This window comes from Trichoderma camerunense (assembly GCF_050948025.1).
Source record: "Trichoderma camerunense strain CBS 138272 chromosome Unknown V8C40scaffold_2, whole genome shotgun sequence".
Lineage (NCBI taxonomy): Eukaryota > Fungi > Ascomycota > Sordariomycetes > Hypocreales > Hypocreaceae > Trichoderma > Trichoderma camerunense.
The window spans coordinates 110,389-135,414 of record NW_028145368.1 but is presented as its reverse complement, the minus strand read 5'-3'; the positions used below and the strand labels follow the sequence as shown (position 1 = coordinate 135,414).

The window sequence follows — 25,026 nt, the reverse complement described above, 5'->3', positions numbered from 1 at the left end:
ACGGCATGACTGCTGCTGCGTAAGGCGGCGACAAAGATCGCAGAGTGGCCCTTGAGCTGCTGCCCGCCTCCGCCATTCCCGTCGCCTTCGTGCGCCTTCGTGTGTTGTCACGGAAGCTGCCGGGCGAATGACTGTTGTTCATTCCTCGGCTCCGCCTCCCGCCTCCCACAGCCTCCTTTCATTCCAGACTCGGCCCGGCACTGCTTCCCACAACAGAACCAGCGATCGCTGAGGCATGGTGCGGTTTCAATTGCTGATGACGCAGGGCAATCTACTAGATACCTTAACCTTACGATACCAAGCGGAACTCTAGATCTGGAGAGCAGCAGGAGCAGCCCTACGTAGGCACTTGCTTACTTGCCCGCTCTCCATCCAGCCAACCTCCCGTGACACACAATCAATATAGGCCGTCGCAACTGGATTCCGCCACGAACAACAACTCGACTGCTCCAATAAGCATCAAATCATCTCCTTGTCTGACACACCAAGAACCTTTCTGCCTTTGATACTCTAACACGCAAGAACAACGACCGTCTGTTTACCGCCGTTGCACGTCCCATCAACGCGACAGAGACGACTTCCGCCCCTCTAACTATTGGATATTTGTGTGTTGTGACTATTCCGGACTCGACGTCGGCTCAGTCGTATCTGATATTACTCGCCTGACCTGGATTCAAAAGACTTGTCATCCGATGACCTGAACAACAACTAGTGTCCTTGGCCTCCCTAATGCTGAGCGACAATCGAATGCGAGCGAGCCTCCAGGTGGCTCCCCTGGAGCTCACCAAGTCTCGGCCTGAAGACGCCAGCAATGGCTCTTCTTCGCACGACCAGACGCCCAAAGGCGATTCAAACTTGGACGCTTCACGTCTTGGCTCCCAAATGACGCCACCTGTGACTCCCTATGGCTCGCAAGAGGATCTGTCCACTCGGCCAGAGTCCCATATACCGCCTGTCTTCCACAACTTCCTCCGCGCCTTTTATCCCTTTGAGCCTACTCTCGCAATGAGTGATTCTAGCGTTACCCTGCCATTAGATGAGGGAGATGTTGTTCTAGTTCACTCGATTCACACCAATGGCTGGGCAGATGGAACGCTGCTGGCGTCAGGCGCCAGGGGGTGGCTTCCCACCAACTATTGTGAGGCGTACGAGCCAGAGGAAATGCGCAATCTTCTCAAAGCACTGCTTAATTTTTGGGACCTATTACGAATTACAACTATTGACGAAGGGCACATGTTTCAGAGCCAAGATTTTATGAAAGGCCTGATTGGCGGAGTGCGATACTTACTGGTAAGTCGTCCTACTGTTGCCACAAGTTCACAGGCGATGGCGCAGAATTAATCGCAGAATTAACATGCTACATGTAGGAGCGTACTCAATGCCTAAGTCGAGAATCCACTCTCATTGAGCGATGCGAACCTTTACGGAGATGTCGCAAGTCGCTTCTATCAGAACTTTCTTCCCTCGTGAAAACGGCAAAGCGCCTCCAAGAACTTCAACTGGTGGCATTGGATTTCCCCGAAGAGATTAACGACGTCGTAGACCAAATGATATTGAAGGCTTTCAAAATTGTCACCAAAGGAGTGCGGTTTCTCGACGTCATGGACGATGATAAGCGAGCTCACATCACATTAACGACGACTCTGGCTCCAGTCATTGAGGAAACGTGCGTTCCGCCAACACCTCCCGCTGATAGGGCTGTGTTTGGCGAGCAGACACAAACGGCTACGGATGACCGCGCTTCTGCCGCTGCAACTGCTGGAGATGCCGTCTCACATACATCCACAGAGACAGGAACTCTAAGTCGACCAGCCCAAGGCAACCGCTGGAGTAAGCGACTATCGTCCCTAAGTGCCCAGGTTGGCACCAACTCCCGCCGACACTCTCAAGTCAGCATGAACCGACTCTCTGCAAATATGGCTCACCGACTGTCACTGGCTGGACCATCACCCCTTTCCCGTCCTCACCATTTAGTATCCGAGCGTCTCAGCAAAAGCCATGATACATTCCTCTCCCATCTTGGCTCATTCATTGGGCGTCTGCACTTGCAATCTCAGTCACGGCCTGAGCTTACAACTGCTATCAAGCTGTCTGCCACATCTGGAGGAGAGCTCCTGGCCGTTGTCGACGCTGTTTCTGCGCAAAGCAGCTCCATGATTGGCGCCTTAGTATCGTCAAGGGAATCCCTGCTTGAGCGTATCCAGGAGCTTGTATTTGCTGCTCGAGATACTCTAGCGAATGCGGAAACAGAGGGAGCAGATATCATTATGCCACAAGACAACAAAATTATGCTAATGTCGGCAACTAGCTGTGTGCGAGCAGCTGGTGAATGCGTTGCCATTACCAAGGGCGTAATTGAGAGAACGGGAGACTTTGAACTCGAGTCTGATGGCAACGCCCTGCAACTGGATTTGAGTATTCTCGATGCGACTACAACACGTTCAAGAACTCCGTCATTAGCGGAGAGATCTGAGGTTGCTAGCGTTGCTGGTTCTGCTCATACTACGAGTGACTCAATAAGCTCTTCCATCAGACGGCCAAGCGTAGTGGCACTTGACAAGCCGCTGCCTCGAGTCCCTGACAGCCAGCCCGACGAAGAGTCCACTCCCCAGAATCAATCTCCCAAGACGTCCCGGCCCCCTTCGGTAGCAGAAGAAACTGTATCCAGTCCAGCATCTTCTGCCACATCTATTGGCCGAACACTCCCCCAACTACCAAAGCTAACCACTACTCCTATGCCCAGAGAGCATCAGAGCACAATCGAAAGCAACTCTGCCCGGGAACAGGATCCCCATTCCTCCTTTGATAGCATGGCTGGTTCCAGTGCTGGAAGCAGCACAACGTACATGAGCCGGGACTCAGAAGTTAGCCTGGTGTCTCAGACCTCGACACGCGCCACTACTCCTGATCATACAATGGTTCCCCGGAGCCAGCCTTCTATATCTGAACTGAGCACTACGGGAAGCTCTATTCACTCCATTCCCACTGAGGAAGCCGATGAGGCTGAATCTAAACTGTTAATGAAGACGTATGCACACGAGTTAGTTTTCAACAAAGAAGGTCAAGTGACAGGGGGTACGCTCCCGGCATTGGTCGAACGGTTGACCACACATGAGGCAACTCCCGATGCCACATTCGTTTCGACATTTTTCCTAACCTTCAGACTATTTTGCACCCCCGTGCAGTTGACGGAGGCGCTCATCGATCGATTCGAATACGCAGAGGAATCGCCACAAACCTCAGGCCCCGTCCGCCTGCGAGTATATAATGCTTTCAAGGGCTGGCTTGAATCGCACTGGCGTGATAACGCTGACCGTGAAGCACTGGCGATTATTATACCCTTTGCAGAAGATCGGCTGAATGCCGTCTTACCATCTGCCGGCTCCCGACTGCTGGAACTGGCGAATCGTGTGTCGGGCGAAGGCGCGCTGGTGCCTCGGCTTGTCTCTTCTATGGGCAAGACAAGCACGGCCATTGGCCAATATGTGCCTACGGAGCAGCCTCTTCCCTCTTCCATCATTTCAAAGGGTCAGCAGAACATGCTGCAGTCGTTCAAATCGGGCAGCGCTTCGCCAACTATCCTCGACTTTGATCCGCTGGAGCTCGCTAGGCAATTGACCATTATGCAGATGAACATTTTCTGCTCCATCTTACCCGAAGAGCTTTTGGCCTCTCAGTGGATGAAAAAGGGCGGAGTGAATGCTCCCAACGTCAAAGCCATGTCCTCTCTATCTACTGACTTATCAAACATGGTCGCCGAAACGATTCTTCATCATACAGAACTCAAGAAGCGTGCGGCCGTCATCAAGCAGTGGATCAAGATTGCACAGCAGTTCCTCGAGCTCAACAATTACGATGGCTTAATGTCCATCATCTGCACCCTCAATAGCAGCACCATTAGCCGCCTGCGCAAAACTTGGGATACGATCTCACAGAAGCGGAAAGACAGCCTCCGCCAGCTACAGGACATTGTAGAGCCGGGACAGAACAACAAAGTTCTCCGCGCCAAGCTGCAAAATCACGTTCCTCCCTGTCTGCCTTTCTTAGGCATGTACCTGACTGACTTGACCTTTGTCGATATTGGCAATGCGTCTACAAAGCAAGTAACCGAGGGAGACGGTGCGGAGGGCTTGACTGTTGTTAACTTTGACAAACACACACGGACAGCCAAGATCATCGGCGAGCTCCAGCGGTTCCAAATCCCCTACAGGTTGACGGAGCTGCCTGATATGCAGGAATGGCTATCCGCACAATTTCAGCTCATCCGCGAAGGAGACCAGGGGAATGTTCAGGTGACTTATTATCGAAAGAGTCTCTTGTTGGAGCCTCGCGAATCATCATTGAAACGCGACTCCGAGCCACCGGCTGCAGCTGCGACATTAGCAGCCCCCTCTACTCGAACCGATCTTTTTGGTTGGATGACGCGCAGTGGACAGAGCTCGACGCCATCATAGAAATGCTCTTGTCCTTGATCCCTGCTCCACCCGAATCTTGGTTGGCCACCGGAGGGAACGACATTCTCAAAAACTCTACACGGTCTCCACGCACATATACAAAGCTACTTACATTTGATTTTGATACCCCGTCATTGTTTCTGGTTAATTTCTCTTTTAACTCCTGAAATGCAAACGCTTAGCCTTTAGGCTCTGATCAGCATTGCAAACTCATATATATCTGAGCGACTATGTTTCTACTGTGGCGGAGAGCGAGCGAACAAAGAAGGACCCTTATAACGGCATTAAGGGCTTCTCTTCAGACAAAGTCTTCTGAACATACGACTGTGTCCGTTCACCTCATGTATGGGGTTTATTGAATACGAGAGAGAGCTGTGGAGGTGTGCTATTTCGCTCTTAATGCCTCGTTACATGATATAACTTTTTGTTTTTTTCTTTCTTTCTTGAAATTCGTTCGTTGGGACGGGGTGGCGGTACTGGAGTTGGTGACTGCTTTCGTTTTATATCGGGTGGCACGGGCGTTGGAACACAAAAGGGCCTAATTTTTGAGCAAGTCCTATTGATTGAGATGATACATGATCTGTCCTTTTTTTTGCGAATTATTGGGAAGAATTGCGGAACGCGAACATGCTAAAGCGGTCATGGGACGGCGTCACGAAGGGATGAGGTGGGCGCTGTGGGCATGGAAGGTTTTGCGTACATGGAGTTAGAATCTGTATCGGATGGCAAATTAAACCAAGGTAGAGTAAAGAGAAACGAAATTTGATATCATGTTAGTAAACAAACGATAGAGGAGCTGAAAGAATCCGTGATGAAGACTGCAAGCTACGAGTACTAGCTTAGACCTTGGTAAACTTTGATATCGGCGCTTAAGCATTTGTCACGAGGAGCGAGGCAGCACTGATATGGCGATGCACATGAAAGATGTAACCCAATGCACGTGGCGGACATGTAAAACGCATGGCCATGTAAGTGAAGATGGTGGGATGGAACGTATAGTACAGTGGAACAAGGAACAAAGGGTATGGAGATGGAGACGTGTCGAAAATGCTTGGCCACATGTTAGCCTTGTTTCTATTGTCTCTCCGGGGTATCGGCTTGGGCTTATGTCCAGGCCCTCTCGGAAGCAAGAAGCGCCAGCCGGCCGGGAGAAGGGAACCTTAAATCAAACGTGTGAGATCTGGGCGCCGAGACAGACGGTTAGTGAGGAGGAGGGCTTGGTTTTTAGGTAACGTGCTTCGGAACGGTTGGTGGAACTCTGGGATTGTTGCTTTTTGGGAACTGGAGTTGATAAGTGAAAACGGAACGGCAAAGGGAGTGAGTGAGTGCCTGAGAGATAAGCCTGTGAGGACTGTGAGGATAGGTAGAGATGATGATCCATGCATGGACAATCTATTTGTTATCTAACCTATGTTTGATCTTCTTATGGGTTGGAATCGACAATTACAGCAGCGTTTACGAGTGGTTTCCTATCATTTACTATCTTTCCATCTAGTATCAGCTGGATGGTGCGTTCATTTCGAGTGGCGTTACGTAATGTACAAAAAAGTATACTCGTGTGTTTTGTTGGTCTTTTGAGGCGGATGTAACATTTCTTTAGAACTACTAGTTTCTTGGCTATATGGACCAGATCCATATGTGAACGGAGCGCAGAGGGTGTGTACAGGAATTAGATTGTTAGATAACCTACTCCGTAGTTTGACGGCTACTGAGGCTCCCCTCTCTCTGCGTCTATCTCTGGGTACTTGTACTTGTACCTGCGAGCACTGCTACAGTATGGATATACTTGTACATAGAGATACTGTAAATCACGGGCCACACCACATGATGACGGTAGCGCGTGCATGTGTAGGATCGCTTTCCCTGGCTCGGAGATGCAGATATTTGCACCGGTTAGAATCTGGGAGGTGGGTGGTGGGTGGCGCTGGAGAGGTGGGTATTGCGACAGAAAATCGCGTCTAGGCAAGTTCTGGGAGTTTTTGGTGAAGACGCTGTTGAGAGAGAGGAGATTGATGCCCAAAAGAAGAAGAGAGTGAAAGATTGGATAATAAATATTGGAATGAATAGAATAACGATTTGTATTTGTTGTGTTTTGCGTTGGTGATGCGCATCGGCCTCGGTTCATTGAGGCACAATCACGGGTACCACTTACAGTTACCATTACTCCATACTACAGGTACTTACTCGTACCACTGCAGCTTTCTCCAAACACATTGGTATGGGGAGAGCTGGGGCCCCGCGATAGCAATGAGTGCGGAGGGTACAATCCTCTGTTGGCCTCGAATTTAGTAATTAGCTGGTCCAACTGTCACGAGCCAGCTCTTGGCGATGCCCAACAGGAAGGGAGGGGCTAATCTCTCTCGCTTGCATGCAGTTGCATATACTTGTAACATTGGCTCGTCCCGTCAACTGACAGGAAGACAAGCCTCTAGCGGTTACTGACGACCCGAGCTGAGAATGGATTCCCTGATCGCGGAGCGAGATCTCGGATTCAACGTCGTTGGAAATTACGGATCATAGAAGCTCGGTTTTGGAAGTCGTAAAAGTTAGTCAGCTGAGAGAGGGCCCGGCAAGGCTCCCTAACCCCTGTGACGACGATGACTACTTAACTCGTAGATGGCTTGATGGAGAGAGACGGGACGAGGGAACGTTACATGGATGGGGTAGACCCAACTTAAAAACGATCTCCTTTGCTTCTTGTGTCACAGAAAAGTCAATGGCGCTTCGGCTTCTCGCAGGCGGGTGACCCATTTGCCCTTGGCAAGCGTGCTGTGGCGGCGTTGGTGCGATCGAGAAGCGCCCCAGAAGGATTTCGGAGGGCTGGTGGGCGATGCCAGACATTTCACTCTCACGTTAACTAGCTCGCCATTGTACTGTAGTATTAGTGTCCGTATCGCAACGAGAACAGCATGTCCTAGACACGAGGACAGTAGGAAGATACTGTAGATGGTGGTGCTAGAAATCCGGGTCTTTCAGCCGCTGTGGGTGAATCAACCGGATCTGATAACCGAAGAAGAAGCGACCGCCTCCATTGTGCCCTGAATCAGCATGCAGCCTCTATCAAGCGTCTAGCCGCTTTGCTCATCCATCTTTTTTCTCCCTCCCATGCCGAAGCGCGCCCCGCTCCGGACATTTTTCCCTCCTCAGGCGCAGTTCGCTGGAGCTTGACCACGGCACATCTCTTGATTAGCCCATTGGAAAAGCGAACCACAGGGTCGCGGACTGTCAGCCCAAGCCGCTAATGCCCGTTTGGGGGCGGTGGCGGACGCCTCGATCTGGGCATCTGGGCCAGGACTGCCAGAGACCAACCAGCTGCTGGGGCCATTCGGGCCTTCATCCGCGAGCTGACAAGAGCCTTTTGGCTGGTGAGGCCGGGGGTTTGACAGAGGGCTTCTGTTTTGAAATCATTTCCCCCGGAACATTGTCTGATGACTGGGTTGTGGCCCCCCCTTCAGCTTATGTGCCTGTCTGTGCATCTGATGGCCAAGATACGAAGAGTAACCGTCGATACGGGGGAGGAAGGTAGCGTGGTGAGCCTGCGAGGCGGCCAGGGGATTATCGCTGTCGAAACCAGTCTCTGGGAGGCGAGAGAAGGCCAAGGGCCGGCGAGAAGCGAGGGAAAATGATATGATGCTTTCCTCGTTACTTTCGTACGCCGTATATACGAGTCCCTACTGTACGAGTACAATGACTCAACAGGACATGGGGTGTGGAATCCGGGGATTGGAGATTCGGAAACGGTCGATGGCTGTTCCAACCGAAACTGCGACGCCACCCAATGAAGCCGTTGAAGCCATGGCACCACACCCTCAGCCAGAAGCCAAAAACCCTAAAACCCTCCGAATCTAAAGGAGAAAGCCACGCCGTGGGGAGGACGGGTCTCAGAACGTTCCCTTGTTCCCTTGCTCGGGTCCTGTCCCAAGAGTGCAGGTCTGCATCTGCTGCTAGCACGCATTGGTCGCAAGGGTGTCGTTTGGCGGAAGCACAACCTCACTGCAGGAAGAGCAATATCAGACGCGGACATGGGTTGCATTGCACTCTGGGCCAACGTACGGTGCCCACGGCGCTCGCTGCTGGAATCCAACAGAGGCGTCCAATCTGCAGAGATCGCCAGAAGGTTGCTTGCTATCTGCCACCCCATGTCTGGCCTGCATACTGTCTGTGCTGAGTACTGGTACCTCTGTGATAGCCCTCCTCCTCCCCTCGGACGACCGTAACGGCACACACGTTTTCTCGATCCTACAGTATTCCTTCCTTCATACACAATACGAATCTCTTCTCATGAGAATCGACTCACTGGCATTTCATACATGTCGCGTGCTGTTGTGGCGGCATTGCTGAGTGGCGCCGCTCCACCTCACGGATCCTCGCTCATCAAAAAAAAAAAAAAAAACATTACAGTAGTATAGCGTGGCGTGGCCAGCCAGACCCTGGCCTCTTTGCTCTTATTTTTCCCCTCTATTTTTTTTCCCTTTTATCTATACATTCCTCTTTTGTCTTGTGACGGACGACTTTTTTTCCGCCTGAGATACGGAGTGGACGCAGGCAGGCCGCTTGTTCGCCTTGCCTAGCTGGTCGCTTCGTATCATGCCATCCATCCATCCGTGTGTTGTCAGAGGACGTGGATGATGCCCGTATCTCGATATCATATCAGCAGCAACCTCGTTACTTGTCATGAAATCCTTCCGAGCTCGGGGATAAAGAGAATGTCTATTCTTAGCAGAATGTCGTGTTTGTCGGTCAAAAACACAAGACCACATGCCAATCAGTCAATGCCATGTCTCGCTCGTATCGTATCTGGCTAGCGATTAGCCGCACACCGTTTTCGGAGAAAAAAGCTTATTAGCAAAGCCTCTTTTTTTTTCCGGTCGTCTCTGTTATTTCTGGCTCTGGCTAAGCTTCCCGTTGCCTCGCTGCTATGTATCTCGTCGACTCGACTTGACTCTCGTCCGTAATACCTGTACTACCGGCCTGTACGAGCACTAGTCAGCGCCCTTCCCACATTCCTGATTGTCACGTAACTTGTCTTGGCTGCTACCAACGCCCCGGGATCCACGTTGTATGCACTTGTGCGAACGGACCAAGCAAAAGTAGGTACCGTGTTAGTTTTTTGCTGCCGCCGCTACTACGGACTCCTATCTCGTACATACAGGTACTGGAGTACTGGAGTACTGGAGTACTGGAGTACTGGAGTACTGGAGTACTGGAGTACGGGGTACTCACACCTTGATCCGCGTGCAGGAATCGTATCGTAACAAGTACTACGAGTACCTACTTGAATGCTGGCGATTGTGGTGTGACTGTGGTCCCTTGATCCCCAGCCTGTCCTGTCTCCGCACCAACCTAGCGCTCGCCGTTCATCCGTCCATCCACTTGGCACCAAGCAATTGCAAGTGATTGCTCGAGGGCTACTAGCAGCTAAGCAACCTTGACTTTGTTTGTACCGTCCCCTGGAGCAATCGGGATCCATGGGGTAGCCCTGCCGATACTACCCTCTAAGCATTGCCCGTCAGATCTGCGCGGCCTTCATATATCATCAGGCCCCCCGGATTCAATTCTGGATCTGCTTGAGCCTTCTTTCTTCACTGTCCGCTCCCAATTGTCGCCTCGGTTCCACGGCTTCGGACTGGAACACGCGCCCACAGACAGAACGCTCCGTTTCCCATTGAGCGTCAACCTCTACTGAGCTTTCATCAGTACGAGGCCCCCTTCGACAATTTTCAGAAAAGAAAAAAAAGCCTTTCCAGAATATCGATTCGGAAAGAAGAGTCAGTTCGTCACCATGGCTGATACTGAGAAGCACGTTACGGAGCCTGCAACTTCGGATGTCGCCCCCGTCGACTCCTATGCGGCTGCACAGAACGAGTTTCATGACCGGCCTGCCGGATGGATTTACAAGGGCCACAAGATCTTCGGTAGGGAGATCTACTATGCCTCGCCCAGAGTCCAGCTCGTGCTGGTCGCTCTCGTGTGTTTCCTCTGCCCCGGCATGTACAACTCCTTGACTGGTCTGGGAGGTGGTGGTCAGGTCGACCCCACGGCCCAGGACCACTCCAGTGTCGCCCTCTACAGCACCTTCGCCGTCGTTGGTTTCTTCTCTGGTACTTTTGCCAACCGTCTTGGTCTCCGTCTCACTCTCGGCTTTGGTGGTCTCGGATACTGCATCTACAGCGCCTCTTTCCTCAGCTACAACCACAACAAGAACATCGGCTTCGTCATCTTCGCCGGTGCTTTCCTCGGTGTTTGCGCTGGTCTGCTCTGGACCGCCCAGGGTGCTGTCATGATGTCCTACCCTCCTGAGGACAAGAAGGGTCGCTACATTGCCACCTTCTGGATCATTTTCAACCTGGGTGCCGTCATTGGCTCTCTAGTACGTCCTTTATCATCATTATCCCCCCCCTATACTTGAAAATTTGGCAACTCCTTGATACTAACTTTGTGTTTGTAGATTCCTCTTGCTCAAAACATCCACAGCCACAGTGGAACTGTCGGCGATGGCACCTATGCTGCTTTCATCGTCCTCATGTTCCTCGGCTTGGTCCTCTGCTTCTTCCTGCTTGACGCTGACAAGGTCATTCGTGAGGATGGCACCAAGATCGTCCTGATGAAGAACCCCTCGTGGACCTCTGAGTTCAAGGGTCTTTGGGAGACTCTGTACAACGCTCCCTATGTTCTCCTCCTCTTCCCCATGTTCTTCGCCTCCAACATCTTCTACACCTACCAGAACAACGACATGAACGCCGCCGCCTTCAACATCCGCACCCGATCACTCAACAACCTGTTGTACTGGCTCGCCCAGATCATCGGTGCCGTCATCAACGGCTTTGCTCTGGATTACACTGGCGTCAGCCGTAGCACCCGTGCCAAGGCCTCCTTTGTCTTCCTCTTCGTCCTCACTTTCGCCATCTGGGGTGGTGGATATGCCTGGCAGAAGATGCAGCCCCCTCGCTCCGTCGTTTCCCAGCCCGACTACGAATCCCAGAAGATTGACTGGGAAGATGGCGGCAAGCTCTTCATTGGCCCCATGTTCCTGTACTTCTTCTACGGCTTCTACGATGCTATCTGGCAGACCAACATCTACTGGTGGATGGGTTCATTGTCCAACTCTGGTCGTAAGACTGCCAACATGGCTGGTAAGTTTTTTAAATCCTCACGCAGGCTTTTCAATGTTTTAAGTGGACGTCTTTGCTAACTGGGTCATGATAGGTTTCTACAAGTCCTTCCAGTCCGTTGGTGCTGCCATCTTCTGGCGTCTTGACGGTCTTGCCACGCCTTACATGACCATGTTCGCCGCCACCTGGGGTGTCCTTGCCGGATCTCTCCTTCTGGCCGCCCCTGTGGTCTTCCTGAAGATCAAGGATCATGTCTCCATCGAGGAGGATCTCAAGTTCTCCGACGAGACTATTGAGGATGTCGTTGTTGGTGCCAACAAGGACGTTGATGTTTAAATATTACAGTGGGCGGTTAATGGACCCGAAGAGGTCGGGTGGAGGAGTGAATGAATTGTGAAGCGTTTTCGAACGATATGCTCCTGATTTAAATGATTTAATGCAAAGGCTTCATACAAGCCTCCTATTCCCCTATTAGATTCAATACGAAGAGCACGTTATTGCTGTGTAGTATCTTCTCATCCGAACTTGCAATGTTTGCTAGGCCCTGTATGTGATTGCGTAGTAAGTGATGGTGTCTAATCGCTGTTGTAGAGGCGGTGATGCACCGTGGCGGGCTGTTGTGAATTGGAGCAGTGAGTAAATACTCTAACAGAGAAACAGCGTGGCGAGTCTCATGTATAAATAAGCAGAAGAATTCGCGCGAGAGCACACTTGGTCATTTGATTACATGTACTCGTATGTGTAAGTGAGGTCGATACACTGGGCGCTTCGCCGGCGCTTGTTGGGCGGTTATAGCAGGGCCCGCTGCCTCTCGAGCTCTCCTCTTCTAGACTTGAGAAGTGGTGAGTATTATGAACATTTCAATAGCAAAACTTGCTCAAATGACCCGAAACACTGGACTTGAAACCAAGTCAGTGCTACCAAGAGCCCGTCCTACAATTTCCATCCCGTTCATCAGATGGCGCCTGAGATCATTACATAAGCTCTGCTTACGCTGTTGCGCGGCTATTCATTGGACCAGAGCTCTCAACCGCTGTTACAAGTCCAAGTCCAAGTTTCTTGTGCTTCCGTGGGTAACCTGATGATCAAGATATCCTCGTTTCTGGGTTTTACGTGTTGCAAACTCCGTTTTGTGGAGTGACTGCGAATAACCGCGTGATGGAAAGAGAGGGAAATTTGTTCGTGATGCTGCGTCTGAATACGAAGTGTTCCTCGTGACGTGCCGCTGCCTGGGGAGGCAACTTGGGCGCCCATCTCGTGAGGCCATGTTCGGAGCTTTTTGGTGAGCGGGAAACGTTGTTCGATTTGCCAAGCTTCGCGCGTGTCCAGTCAATTTGTTTTCTCTCTACGTCATTGCTGTCGCCATAGAGGCGGTGTTTCGTCTAGCTTTTAGGTGGTGGGCGCTTCTTCTCGTCCGCCGCTTCTCGGTGTTTGCTGCCTGACCAAACCAAATGCCTGGCTGGCCTTGATGAGCTGCGCACCAAAACAAACAGAAGCACAAACCCTTGCTACGGATCATGAATGACGGTCCTGGGCTAGATCTAAATTGGTCTCGCAAAGTCTAAGGTTGTGCCTGTTGCGGTGGCATCGCGAGCTGTGACTGGCTGACACAGACTTGACAGGCGCTTAGACAGATCCACACACAGCATGGCAGATGCAGCATCTCTTGTCGAATCGACGGCCTCCGGACAGCTATTCTGAAATCTCACCGATGAAAAAAAAAAGCCATGTTTGCAAAGTACTGTCTGTGTGTAAAAATATGCGCTCGGCTTTGATCCTTGTTTGCCGAACATCGGTGTGTCAGTTGCCGTTCACTTCTGCCCCTCTTTTGCAGTGAATTTCTTATTGTCGTGCGGTGCTGCGCCTTATTGTTCTTAAAGGCTTTGTCCTCACGGTTTTCGCGTCATTGAATCATGATGAGTGAATAGCTATAATATTTTCCTTCTGTTCAGTCTCTTTTGTCTATTTTTTCCTTTGGTACAATCTTTTTTCCTTTTCCTTGGGCGCTCTTTTTTACATCTTTCTCTACTCTCGTCGGTATACTTGTTTCTTCTACTACTACTTTCCTTCGGTTTTTTATATTTAGCGGCCGGCCGTAACGAGCATCACAACTTTCATTACCAACTTTGAATACCATCTGTCGTCTCTTTCGATATATCACGATTTCTGCTCTTCAGCATCCATCGGCCCACGATGTCTTCTACTCGAATTGGCGAAAATCCGCCGCCATTCCCTCATGTTCCAGAGACTCTTCGAGTCGATTCCTTCGATCCGTCAAGACCCCAAGGATCCATAGAGCCGCGCGCAGATACGGCTCCATACATCACGCCCTATCTCAGTCTTCGGTCCCGTCTTTCACAGATATGGATCAATCGGTGGACTGTCCTCTTAATCCTTGTCCTGGTTCGCACCGTCATTCTAATAGCCCAGCTACGAGAGAATCTTGCGGATGCAGAGGTGCAGGCCCTTGCTGCCTGTGACAAAGTCGAAGGCATAGGCAGCGCCATGGCTTCCATGCCCCATTATCTCTCTCAAGGAGTCAACGAGCTTGTTGCCTTGGGTGTCGAAAAGAGCGTCCACGGCATGGTGGAGCTGCTCGATATGGTGATTAGCGGCGTCGAGAACATAATCATCTTCTACATCAACTTCTTGACGGCCACATACACCTGTCTTGTCACGGCCATGATACACGGCAGTCTTGATGTTGTTGCCAACGTCACCGCAGATGCGACAGAAGCATTCAACCACCTAATCAACGGCACTGTCACCGATATTTCAAAGATTGCGAATTCCTTGCAAAAGGCCATCACAAACATGACATCCAGCATCGAAGATTCAGTCTTTGGCAGCTTGATTTCGGCGATTCCCAAAGTCAACTTTACGAAACCCATCGACGAGCTCAAGGACTTCCAGCTGAATTCGACAGGATTCGTCAGCGGCGTTCAGGAGCTGAACGACAAACTCCCTACGTTTGAGGAGGTTCAAAACTTGACCGAGACTGCCATCTCGTATCCCTTTGAGAAGCTACGCGAAGCTTTGGACGAGGCTTATGGCAATTACGAGTTCAACAAAAGCGCCTTCCCTCGTGCCGAGTTGCAAGAACTGACGTTCTGCTCTGATAACGACTCGCTGAACAAGTTCTTCACCAACTTGCAGGAGATGGTGTCCAAGGCTCGCGTGACATTCATTGTTATTCTCTCCTTGGTGGCGGTGGGCGCCATGATTCCCATGGCGTGGCTGGAGATTCGTCGCTGGCGACAGCAGAAGCAGCACGCCAAACTCGTCAACCAGGGTCAGCAGGACCCGATGGACGTCATCTACATTGCTTCTCGGCCCTACACTGCGTCATACGGCATTCGGTTCACCAAGAATATGAGCGCCAAGAAGCAGATTCTGGTCCGCTGGTGCATTGCATATGCCACCTCGCCGGCTGCCTTGTTCGTCCTGTCGCTTGCCCTTTCTGGTTTCTTTGCATGCCTATGCCAATACATTCTCCTCAAGTCTGTACAGCAGAAGACGCCTGCACTGACTCAAGAAGTCGGTGCATTTGCGGAAAACGTCGTCGATAGCCTGCGGAACGTTTCTGATAACTGGGCCGCGAGTGCCAACGGTGTCATCACAGATCTCAACGACGAGATCAACAATGATCTTTTGGGCTACGTCAGCAACGCAACGCAGGCGGTCAACGATACAATCAACGTGTTTGTAGACAAGATGCAGGAAGGATTGGACGCTGCGCTCAACGGCACTATTCTTCTGGGGCCCATCAAGTCAGTTCTTCACTGTGTCATTGGGCTCAAGATTGAGAGTGTGCAAAAGGGGCTGACGTGGGTCCACGACCACGCTCACGTCGACCTGCCTCTCTTCCCCAACGACACTTTCAGCGCGGGAGCCAACAGCTCTCTGGCCGGCGATTCGGGCTTGCACAGCTTCCTCTCGTCGCCTTCATCCGCCTCGGCCGATGAGGTTAGCGGAGCCGTCGACCACGTCACCAACTGGCTGCATAGCAGCCTAGTACAGGAAGCACTCATATCGCTGGGCATCTTCCTTGTGTATGTGATTGTTGTCTTGATTGGTGTGATTCAGACCCTTGTGGGCTTGCACACGGACGAGCGCAGCCGTGCGGAGGGAGGCATTCGCTACCCAACGCAGGAGGAGAACGCACGTCCTATGTCTAATGCGCCTTCTGCGCGGTCGTCTTGGTCTCGAGACCCGCCACCTCCGTGGGAGCCAACGGCTTCTTCCTCGGCCTCGGGTGCGGTTGGGGGCAGCAGTTCAGCGAGGGATGCAAATAACGAAAAATTTGTCTACGGTGCGAGCCCAACGAAGCCGAGCATGAGAAGCAACAACCCATATGATGGCTACAATGAAAAGAATGCCTTTTAATGAATGGTTGGTTCGGGCGAATTAGGGGTTGTGTGGTTGGGAAAGGGGAGAGATGTCATGTTTAATTTCTTGGAATTATAAGTAATAGCTCGGGCTAGAGCTGGCTCAGCAGGGTGAAAAGAAGCATACGAAAAAAAAAAAAAGAGAAAAATATTGCTGGTAAAATGGTTAAGCGTTTTAAGGACCATAGAAGGTCGGCGTCAGGGAATATCTCACGCATCTTTGGATGGATGGTTTTTGGCTTCGTGTATTTTCATCATTAGAGAGATTGGCAAAGTTGCAAAACCTAAATAAGGATCTCCGCATTGAATTTGGATCGAATAAGCTTATGAATGTGATTGAGTAGATGTCTGATTGAGTTCTTTGAGTCATACTTGACTGGAAATGCACGACTACGACTAAGCTTACCAGTGACATTACAGATGTCAAAAAGAGGCTTTCTTTGGTGGCGACTCTTGTCAGATCGGAACCATTTCAGTCTATTGTCCATGTCAACTAACAAATGTCACCAGGTAGTAATAAAAGTAGCAGATACAATACAATACCAGCTCCCTGATTCGGACTCCGTGTTATCTAGGAGCAAGTATTATGTGCATATACCGGCATGTACTCCGGACTCCGGACTTTAGTAGTACATTGCATTGCATGGCATGTGAGGCCCATCGGAAGGGCATCCTCGCATCTGTTGCAGGGCATTGCCTCATTGGGCAAGTCCGGGCTGGGCTGCAGCTGCAGCTGCGGGAGGCGGGGCTCATGCAGGTGCTAGTTTCTTAGTGCCTGCCGCAGAGGCAAATGGAGGGGCGGACCGCATTCTTCCGGAAATCGGGCAGCGGGCATCAGAATTGTTTCTTCCTTAAAAACGCCGTCGATTCCCTTTGCCACTGCAGATTTCGATTCGATATCGACTTGAGTGAATTGGATACTTGAAGCGACACAGAGACGATACGAGACAATATGGAAGCCATCAAGCAGACCTTTCAACGCTGCAAGGCGCAGGGCCGGGTTCGTACTTTTTTTTGCCCATCCCAGCTATGACTGATTTACCGCGGGGTATCATCGTGGGGTGATGAGATGATGGCATTTGCTGACATTGGATTTTCGATACTTGTAGCCGGCGCTGGTCACGTATGTGACTGCGGGATACCCTCGACCGGAAGACACGCCCGGCATCTTGCTGGCCATGGAGAGGGGAGGAGCTGGTGAGTCTGGGCGCAAAGCAGATGGATGGGGAGTCAAGAGCTGGTGCTAACTCGCCGCAGATGTCCTCGAACTCGGCGCTCCCTTCACGGATCCCATTGCTGACGGACCGACCATTCAGACGGCAAACACGGTACGAAGAAATCGAGAGAGATATGTTGCGGCGCTTTTCTAACTTTATGCGATGCAGATTGCTCTGCAAAATGGCGTGAGCATCGAGTCCACCCTGGGCATGGTCAAGGAGGCCAGATCTCGCGGTCTCAAGGCTCCCGTCATGCTCATGGGCTACTACAACCCCCTCCTCAGCTACGGAGAGGAGCGTCTGCTGCAGGACTGCCAATCTTCTGGCGTCAATGGCTTCATTGTCGTCGACTTGCCCCCGGAGGAGGCCGTTTCCTTCCGCAAGCTCTGCACCAAGGGCCAGTGAGTTTGCTAATCCTCATGATGACTTCTGTTTCTTCGTCTCATTGGAACAATTGCTAATCAATTACTTCAATAATAGCCTCTCATATGTCCCCTTGATTGCTCCCGCAACCTCAGATACCCGTATGAAGATTCTTTGCCAGCTCGCAGATTCTTTCATCTACGTTGTCTCAAGACAGGGTGTCACCGGCGCTACCGGATCTCTCAACACCGCACTCCCCGATCTCCTCAGCCGAGTTAAGAAGTACAGCGGCAACAAGCCGGCAGCCGTCGGCTTTGGTGTCAGCACCCACGAACACTTCCAGAGCGTCGCCGCCATCGCCGACGGTGTCGTTGTCGGCAGTCAGATTATCACTACCATTCAGAAGGCCGCTTCTGGCCAGCACGACGCCGATGTCGAGAAATACTGTGCCTATCTTTGTGGCCGCGATTCTCGACCTGCTGTCCTCAAGGATGAAGTTACTCTGGTTCAAGACGCCCCTGGCAACCAGGGCGCCAGCTCAGATTCCGTCTCTGTCAACGCAGTTGTCACTGATGATGACCGCATCACGGCAGAGCAAGACAGCGCTTTGGTGGCTCAGCTGGCAGCTCTCCACGGCAAAATCCCCGAGCGATTTGGAGAGTTTGGTGGCCAGTATGTCCCCGAGAGTTTGATGGACTGCTTGTCTGAGCTTGAGGAAGGTTTCAACAAGATCAAGGATGATCCCTCGTTCTGGGAGGAGTACCGATCATATTACGACTACATGGGACGACCTTCTCGCCTCCACCTGGCAGACCGTCTCACCGAGCACTGCGGCGGTGCCAACATCTGGCTCAAGCGAGAGGATCTTAACCACACCGGTAGCCACAAGATCAACAACGCCCTCGGACAGCTGCTCCTGGCTAGACGTCTGGGAAAGACCAAGATCATTGCTGAGACTGGAGCCGGCCAGCACGGTGTTGCCACTGCTACTGTGTGTGCCAAATTCGGCATGGAGTGCACAGTTTACATGGGAGCAGAGGATGTCCGTCGACAGGCTCTTAACGTCTTCAGAATGAGACTGCTTGGCGCCAAGGTTGTTGCCGTCGAAGCTGGAAGCAAGACTCTCCGAGATGCCGTCAACGAGGCTCTTCGTGCCTGGGTGGTTGACCTCGAGACCACTCACTACATCATCGGATCCGCCATTGGACCTCACCCCTACCCTACCATTGTGAGGACATTCCAGTCTGTGATTGGTGACGAGACCAAGAAGCAGATGATGGAGATGCGAGGCAAGCTCCCCGATGCTGTTGTTGCCTGCGTTGGTGGAGGCAGCAACGCCGTTGGCATGTTCTACCCCTTTGCCAACGACCCTACGGTCAAGCTTCTGGGTGTTGAGGCCGGTGGTGATGGTGTCGACACGGCCAGACATAGCGCTACCCTTACCGGTGGATCAAAGGGTGTTCTTCACGGAGTCCGCACCTACGTTCTCCAAGACAAGAACGGCCAGATCATTGAGACTCACTCTGTGTCTGCTGGTCTCGACTACCCCGGTGTCGGCCCCGAGCTGAGCTCCTGGAAGGATGCTGAGCGAGCCAAGTTCATTGCCGCAACTGACGCTGAGGCTCTCACTGGCTTTAGGCTTCTCAGCCAGCTGGAGGGTATCATCCCTGCGCTGGAGTCGGCTCACGGAATCTACGGTGCCATTGAGCTGGCCAAGACGATGAAGAAGGATGAAGACCTGGTCATCTGCCTTTCCGGCAGAGGAGACAAGGACGTGCAGAGCGTGGCTGAGGAATTGCCCAGACTTGGCCCCAAGATTGGCTGGGATCTTCGCTTTTAAAGGGCTTGGGTAGGGAGGTTTTTCAAAAGAGGTTTATTTAGCATGAGATTGGTGGCGGCGTAAAAAGTTTTGTAGTTGTGCGCTCAGGATATCAGGCGTTTCAAATCTTAGGTATTTTTCTTTGGCAAATACAAGCCAGCATCCCAAATTGGTTATCTACCACCCCAGTGACTGCGTGAGGCTCAAATGTCTGAACAGGTTGTAAAGGGAATTCTTCTATTTACTTATTTACCCAAGTATTTAGCAGGTCCCAGTAAATAACCAATTTTTGAATTTTATTACTGTCACTAGGTAGGTACTAGGATAATTGTAACAACTATCAATATATCCCATTAGTATCTGCTACTATGGCTACGCTATTCCATTGCCCGCTGCTATTAGTAGGTATATATATTCCTCTCATTTCTGGCAACATCACTTACTATCTACTATGCGGCTTCAAAAAATCCGAGACACGGGATGCTGGCGAGTATTTGTCTTTTCTTTTCGTTTGGTTTGCTTTGCTCCGAGACGGCGGGGTTTATTCTACATAATGAGTTCCTACATACATACAATGATATACAAAATTTCTTTAAAAGGGATTTGAGAGTCTTTTACACCTCAATGCTTTGCTTTTCCGCTCTTCCACCTTTTAATCTTGCCGCCTCCTCGACCCTATCCAGCTCCCGTAGCAGCAGCTCCTCCTCCTCGTCAGACAACTCCTCGATACCCTCGAGATTGGCCAAGTCCTCGTCGCCCAAGACAAAAGTCTGGTCCAAGGCAGCCCTCATCTCCGCCAACGTTGCCTGGCTGCGCAAGCTCAAGGGACCCGGCGTGGCGTAATCTAGCGCATACTGAATGACGTCGTCCCTGTCCTCGAGCTCTCTGGGTTCCAATCCCAGCGCAACCCGCTCGTCGTTGAAGCGCTGCTGGACGGCGCGGCTCTGCATGAGCAGCCAACGCAGGTTCCAGCCTCCCGGGCCGAGCTCCTTGACGCGGGCGGGCTTGCTCTTGAGCAGGTAGTTTTCGATGCCGCCCTCGCGGCGGACGGTCTTGAGGACGCGCAGGGTGAGGCGGGTCTTGATGCGGGCGCCGAGGGAGGGCATGAGGAAGGTCTTTACGTGGACGTTGGGGCGCCAGAAGCGGCGGGACTTGTTGTTGTGCTTCTCGGCGACGTTGTTGCCGAAGCGGATGCGGGCGCTGCCGTAGAGGCCGTTGTTGGACTGCTTGTAGACGCGGCGCTCGCCGTAGGGGTATGGCGGGATGAGGTCGCTGGGCAGGCGGTGCGGTTTTACCGTCTTTGTGGGCCGGGAGATTGTGGTTGAGAAGGCTCGGGCGGTTGAGGATGTTGAAGATGATGACGGCTGAGTTTGAATCTGGGAGAGAGGGCGGAGGGAGGCGTGTGTTGAGGTGATTCTCGAGGTTGATCTCGAGGCCGAAGCCGCAAGGGCCTTGAATGAGGGCATAGCCGACGACATGATTTGCTGCTGTGAACCGAACTGCCCTTTTGCTCGGTTGCCGGAAAGATGTTTAAAATGAGAAGTTGCTGAGCGATCTTATAACAAGACCATTGGAAGGGTTTGTAGCAGCAACGGTGAGCTCAATTGGGGGCGGTTATATATGAAATTCAACCACCTTGAGACCCCTCCATCCAACTTTCTGGAGAATTTTGGTATGACCTGTTTGGAGTCGCACAGTTGTGACCAATGGCGCGCAACATCTAAATGATCCGCTCCGATGCGGGAATGCTTTCTCTCTGGGTACGAGAGTACAAGGTCACGAGACCCCGCGGTGCTCTTTCACGCGCTAAAGTACCTAGGTACCTGAGCTGTCCCTTTTGGCTAACCCCACGTTGAATTGAGTTCCAGGTTGGGCTGCTACTGCTTTCGCGGGGGGATGAAGCTATACTGCATGGGCTGCGAATAGCTACTCTAAACTCATTCCTTTTCATTCCTTTTCCTTATTTATAAATATTCAGATAGTTCAAGATATTCGAGTCAGATTGGTTGCTCAATTGGTGCAGAGGCATGTTCCCTCCAGTTGAGCAAAAGATCCTGCAGAGCAACCCAGAGTTTGCAAAGCTCTATCGCATCATCACCACGGCCATCTTGAACCCTGATGGCTCGACCAAAGAGGACGACGAGGCCAAAGACAGGGCCACAGTGCAAAAGGTACATCATCTTCTCTTTCTTTCTATTAATTGTTCTAGATTCATCTTCATCTATCCGGTATTAACAATTCCCCTTTCTAGAACTTGGACAAACACCGCCAGAAAGCCGCAAAGCATTATCTCCTAGAACGCGCCATCGCAACCGCCACGCCCCCCGAACCCAAACCCTCATCATCATCAACATCCACAAGGCTCTCTCGAGCCAGCGAGCGTCTCCAGCAGCGACAGTCCCAATCCTCGGCCGAATCCACCCCCGAGGCCCTGCTCGACCTGCTCCTCGTCCTCCCCTCGTTCCTCGATGCCGTCGACACGCTGCCGCACGATTCGCTCACCTTGCTGCTCTCCAGCCCGCCGCTCTCCGACTTTGAAACCCTGCTGCCTGATCTCGCCGACTTGATATCGTGTAATCTTCACGCTTCTGCCTTGGGTCTGGCTCGTTTCGCCCATCCTGCTACGAATCCTACTTATCTTCACCGTCACATCGCTTCTCTCCCAAAGGATTTCGCCGCTCTCAATACTAGCCTATCTGCTGCCGAAGAGGCACTGAAAGCAGCTCGCATACGCACCGTCACATCACTCACCAGCCTCCTTCAAACCTTCGCAGAATGCCTAACTTGTCTCATACGATCTCTCGAGGCAAAGCACGGCGTCATTGCTCGTAGCTTGGAGCTTCGCGCATCAGACATCTCACTAGACGCGCAGCGCGCGGAGAAGCAGGCTGAGCAGACGATGTGGAAGCTTCGAAAGGAAGTTTATACGCCCGAGAGTATATTGGCGCTGCAGCATTACGTTACTCATCTGAAGGACGCAAACGGACGCATCACGGACAGGGCCCGGAAGCTGCAAGCCGAGCTGGAATCTCACGAGGAGTATTCTCACAGTGAATCGTCACAAGATGAAGATGATGGTAGGTCGTCTAGAGATGTGCCCACATTGTATAGAGATGTTGGGAAGCGTGTGGAAGAGGCCAAGAGAGACATGGACCGATTATGACTTTCATGATTTACGATGAGCAATTTGTTACACTTACATAGCGTGCGTAATCTTTTCTGTTTTTGTTTTTTTAGAATAAAGACCTCGAAGAAAAGGCATATAGAGGCAAGAGGTAGAATGTGATCATCAGAGACATTCCTTCGTCATATTGTTACATCAACTATTACAACACAGTGAATTGGCAGCTAAAGCAAAGCCAATTTTGCTTTTCCAGATTGAATAAGCCCCTCTAGCTGTCCTAAAACAATTCGATGGCTCTCCCTTTTATTCCAACCTTTCTAATGTAATTTTCCCCCTCCTTTAAACGCTTAACCCTTGACCTTGAAGATGGCCTCGGCCAGGCGGCCAACGTTGGCAGTAGTGATACCAGCAACGGAGATACGGCCGTCCTTGGTGGCGTAGACGGAGTACTCCTTGGCCAGCTTCTCCATCTCCTCAGCGTTGAGGCCAGTGTAGGCGAACATGCCGATCTGGCTGGTGATGTGGGACCAGTCGTGCTTGGAGCCGAGCTTCTCAAGGTTCTCCTTGAGCAGGGCGCGCATGGTGATGATTCGGTCAGCCATCTCCTTGACCTCACCGAGCCACTGCTTGTACAGCTTGGGGTTGCTCAGGACCTCGGAGGCGATGCGGGCTCCGTGGATGGGAGGGTTGGAGTACAGGGGTCGGATGAGGATCTTGAGCTGAGAATCAACCTTCTTCTTCTCGGCAGCGTCGGCGGTAGTCAGGGAGAAGGCACCAACACGCTCTCCGTAGAGACCCTAAGATGAATTAGCATACCCATAATACAGACGATGGAGATTCATAAAGAGTATTGTATAAGACGGTGCTTACCATGTTCTTGGCGAATGACTGGCAGAGAGCAATGTCGTGGCCCTGCTCAACAAAGTAGCGAACAGCAAAGGCGTCACGGTCAGTGTCACCGCTAGCAAAGCCCTGGTAGGCCATGTCGAAGAAGGCAAAGTGGTTCTGCTCCTTGACGACCTTGGAGATCTCCTTCCACTGCTCAGGGGTGGGGTCGACACCGGTAGGGTTGTGAGCGCAGGCGTGGAACAGGAAGACACTGCCCAGGGGAGCAGCCTTGAGATCGGCAACCAGGCCCTCAAAGTCAAGGCCAATGGTCTCCTTGTTGTAGTAGCGGTAGGTCTCGACCTTGAGGCCGGCATCGCTGAAGACGGCCTTGTGGTTGGCCCATGAAGGGTTGGGGATGAAGATCTTCTTGTCGCCAGAGTACCAGCGCTGGAGGAAAGCAGCACCAAGGCGCAGGGCACCAGTGCCGGAGATAGTCTGAGAGATGGCAACTCGGTCGAGGACATCCTGGTTGGGGCCGTAGGCAAGCTTGGCAGCCAGGGGAGGGAATTCAGGGACACCGGTGATGCCGGCGTACTCCTTGTTCAGCTTCTCGTCGATGATCTTCTTCTCGGCCTCACGGACGGAGGGGAGGACGTAGGGCTTGCCAGCATCATCACGGTATGCGCCAACACCTAAAACCATGCAATGAATATGGTTAGCCGGCGTTGCCGTAAATCAGCGGTGCCCAATCCAGAGGGCGCATTTGGATATGCGGGTTTCCTAGGATGCCGCTCGAAAGAGTGAAGGGGTATTCGTACCGAGGTTGATCTTCTTCTCGAACTTGTCGGCCTTGAAAGCTTCGGTAATGCCTAAAAAGAAGGTGAGTTAGTCAGGCTTGAACGACTTGAATAGTTTGCAAGACAGCTTAAGCAGTAGCTGAGTCTCCCGGGCAGGTAGCAGACATCAGTGAAGGGTCGTCATACCAAGAATAGCCTATATACAGGCGAATTGGGACTCTTGTTAGTCTATCTGGTCCAACTGAAGCTTATACATTTGTATATATATGTAGATGAGGGTATATATCGGTCTCCGGGTGGTGTCAGGCTCGATTGGCCTCGTTCATGATCAACTTACATCCTATGCCCAATTGTCAGCCAGAGTCACCACAGACAGCACCAGTCTTGTTTTCAACTCACAGGAGGGCCCTGGGGCACGTTGATCCAGGTAGACAGAGCAGCACGGCTGGCGAGGCTCAGGCGCGCAGGGCGCAGAGCAACTCGCCTGCTCGCAACTCGAAGAGTGGACAGCATAATTTCCGCGGGGGGAGAGGAATCCGAGACGGGGTGGAGAGGGAAGAAAGAGAGCGAAAAGATCTGCGAGAGAAGCAGAATAAAATAGAAGGCAATTGGGTATCCCGCAGAGTCTGAGGCTCGTCAAGCTGCTCAGTCACAGAGAGGCCAAGAGGTTGGTTGTAGTCAGACCGAAGAGAAAGGTACAGTCAGAACTTCGGAGGTGGTTCGATGTCGCTGGGCTCTGGGGAAAATTCTGGCGGGTCGCCCTTCTGGGGTTGGTTTAGTGACTTCGGAATAACAGGCACCGCTAAGTGGAAACGGGGAAGTCAAGAGGACAGAAAAAAAAATTGATTGCGAATGGTGAAATGCCCTTTCTGATTTGGGTGATTTTTCAAGATTATTACGAGAGCTGGAATATACATGTACCTA

General features: G+C 51.7%; 7 protein-coding genes across 7 annotated transcripts; 5 read left to right on the top strand and 2 right to left on the bottom strand.

Annotated features, from left to right (window-relative positions):
- The first annotated feature begins 273 nt into the window (after window positions 1-273).
- On the top strand, window positions 274-4,907 carry V8C40DRAFT_88717 (ras guanine nucleotide exchange factor domain-containing protein). Its single transcript, XM_083223564.1, has 2 exons — window positions 274-1,290; window positions 1,368-4,907. Exons 1-2 carry the CDS (start codon window positions 730-732, stop codon window positions 4,452-4,454), a joined length of 3,648 nt encoding a protein of 1,215 aa, XP_083077447.1. The 5' UTR covers window positions 274-729; the 3' UTR covers window positions 4,455-4,907.
- A 5,056-nt stretch (window positions 4,908-9,963) lies between these two features.
- Window positions 9,964-12,073, top strand: V8C40DRAFT_231865 (major facilitator superfamily domain-containing protein). Its single transcript, XM_083213018.1, has 3 exons — window positions 9,964-10,824; window positions 10,903-11,587; window positions 11,661-12,073. Exons 1-3 carry the CDS (start codon window positions 10,237-10,239, stop codon window positions 11,900-11,902), a joined length of 1,515 nt encoding a protein of 504 aa, XP_083077446.1. The 5' UTR covers window positions 9,964-10,236; the 3' UTR covers window positions 11,903-12,073.
- Window positions 12,074-13,559: 1,486 nt separating this feature from the next.
- On the top strand, window positions 13,560-16,041 carry V8C40DRAFT_88665 (pheromone-regulated protein PRM1). The gene has a single exon (XM_083223563.1). The coding sequence runs from the start codon at window positions 13,760-13,762 to the stop codon at window positions 15,950-15,952; it is 2,193 nt and encodes a 730-aa protein (XP_083077445.1). The 5' UTR covers window positions 13,560-13,759; the 3' UTR covers window positions 15,953-16,041.
- Window positions 16,042-16,791: 750 nt separating this feature from the next.
- On the top strand, window positions 16,792-19,522 carry V8C40DRAFT_231860 (tryptophan synthase TRP5). Its single transcript, XM_083213017.1, has 5 exons — window positions 16,792-16,954; window positions 17,064-17,151; window positions 17,212-17,282; window positions 17,340-17,572; window positions 17,652-19,522. The coding sequence occupies exons 1-5, from the start codon at window positions 16,907-16,909 to the stop codon at window positions 19,372-19,374; spliced, it is 2,163 nt and encodes a 720-aa protein (XP_083077444.1). The 5' UTR covers window positions 16,792-16,906; the 3' UTR covers window positions 19,375-19,522.
- A 246-nt stretch (window positions 19,523-19,768) lies between these two features.
- Window positions 19,769-21,057, bottom strand: V8C40DRAFT_231859 (mitochondrial 54S ribosomal protein bL28m). Its single transcript, XM_083213016.1, has one exon. It carries the CDS (start codon window positions 20,829-20,831, stop codon window positions 19,968-19,970), a length of 864 nt encoding a protein of 287 aa, XP_083077443.1. The 5' UTR covers window positions 20,832-21,057; the 3' UTR covers window positions 19,769-19,967.
- A 150-nt stretch (window positions 21,058-21,207) lies between these two features.
- V8C40DRAFT_231858 (uncharacterized protein) lies at window positions 21,208-22,648 on the top strand. Its single transcript, XM_083213015.1, has 2 exons — window positions 21,208-21,524; window positions 21,605-22,648. Exons 1-2 carry the CDS (start codon window positions 21,381-21,383, stop codon window positions 22,514-22,516), a joined length of 1,056 nt encoding a protein of 351 aa, XP_083077442.1. The 5' UTR covers window positions 21,208-21,380; the 3' UTR covers window positions 22,517-22,648.
- Window positions 22,649-22,670: 22 nt separating this feature from the next.
- V8C40DRAFT_88601 (pyridoxal phosphate-dependent transferase) lies at window positions 22,671-24,788 on the bottom strand. Its single transcript, XM_083223561.1, has 6 exons — window positions 24,502-24,788; window positions 24,440-24,442; window positions 24,289-24,298; window positions 24,124-24,174; window positions 23,348-23,997; window positions 22,671-23,274 (listed from the first exon to the last, which is right to left on the bottom strand). The coding sequence occupies exons 1-6, from the start codon at window positions 24,613-24,615 to the stop codon at window positions 22,825-22,827; spliced, it is 1,278 nt and encodes a 425-aa protein (XP_083077441.1). The 5' UTR covers window positions 24,616-24,788; the 3' UTR covers window positions 22,671-22,824.
- Between the last annotated feature and the right edge of the window lie 238 nt (window positions 24,789-25,026).

What these genes read in the sequence shown, in the direction of transcription:
- V8C40DRAFT_88717 (XM_083223564.1), top strand. Translation starts at nt 730, where the DNA reads ATGCTGAGCGACAATCGAATGCGAGCGAGCCTCCAGGTGGCTCCCCTG. An exon ending in GCGGAGTGCGATACTTACTG is followed by an intron (nt 1,291 to 1,367) that starts GTAAGTCGTCCT and finishes TGCTACATGTAG; the next exon opens with GAGCGTACTCAATGCCTAAG.
- V8C40DRAFT_231860 (XM_083213017.1), top strand. Translation starts at nt 16,907, where the DNA reads ATGGAAGCCATCAAGCAGACCTTTCAACGCTGCAAGGCGCAGGGCCGG. An exon ending in CATGGAGAGGGGAGGAGCTG is followed by an intron (nt 17,152 to 17,211) that starts GTGAGTCTGGGC and finishes AACTCGCCGCAG; the next exon opens with ATGTCCTCGAACTCGGCGCT. An exon ending in CCATTCAGACGGCAAACACG is followed by an intron (nt 17,283 to 17,339) that starts GTACGAAGAAAT and finishes TATGCGATGCAG; the next exon opens with ATTGCTCTGCAAAATGGCGT.
- V8C40DRAFT_88665 (XM_083223563.1), top strand. Translation starts at nt 13,760, where the DNA reads ATGTCTTCTACTCGAATTGGCGAAAATCCGCCGCCATTCCCTCATGTT.
- V8C40DRAFT_88601 (XM_083223561.1), bottom strand. Translation starts at nt 24,615, where the DNA reads ATGCTGTCCACTCTTCGAGTTGCGAGCAGGCGAGTTGCTCTGCGCCCT. An exon ending in CGAGAAGAAGATCAACCTCG is followed by an intron (nt 23,998 to 24,123) that starts GTACGAATACCC and finishes GCATGGTTTTAG; the next exon opens with GTGTTGGCGCATACCGTGAT. An exon ending in AGTCATTCGCCAAGAACATG is followed by an intron (nt 23,275 to 23,347) that starts GTAAGCACCGTC and finishes AATTCATCTTAG; the next exon opens with GGTCTCTACGGAGAGCGTGT.
- V8C40DRAFT_231858 (XM_083213015.1), top strand. Translation starts at nt 21,381, where the DNA reads ATGTTCCCTCCAGTTGAGCAAAAGATCCTGCAGAGCAACCCAGAGTTT. An exon ending in ACAGGGCCACAGTGCAAAAG is followed by an intron (nt 21,525 to 21,604) that starts GTACATCATCTT and finishes TCCCCTTTCTAG; the next exon opens with AACTTGGACAAACACCGCCA.
- V8C40DRAFT_231865 (XM_083213018.1), top strand. Translation starts at nt 10,237, where the DNA reads ATGGCTGATACTGAGAAGCACGTTACGGAGCCTGCAACTTCGGATGTC. An exon ending in GTGCCGTCATTGGCTCTCTA is followed by an intron (nt 10,825 to 10,902) that starts GTACGTCCTTTA and finishes TTGTGTTTGTAG; the next exon opens with ATTCCTCTTGCTCAAAACAT. An exon ending in TAAGACTGCCAACATGGCTG is followed by an intron (nt 11,588 to 11,660) that starts GTAAGTTTTTTA and finishes GGGTCATGATAG; the next exon opens with GTTTCTACAAGTCCTTCCAG.
- V8C40DRAFT_231859 (XM_083213016.1), bottom strand. Translation starts at nt 20,831, where the DNA reads ATGTCGTCGGCTATGCCCTCATTCAAGGCCCTTGCGGCTTCGGCCTCG.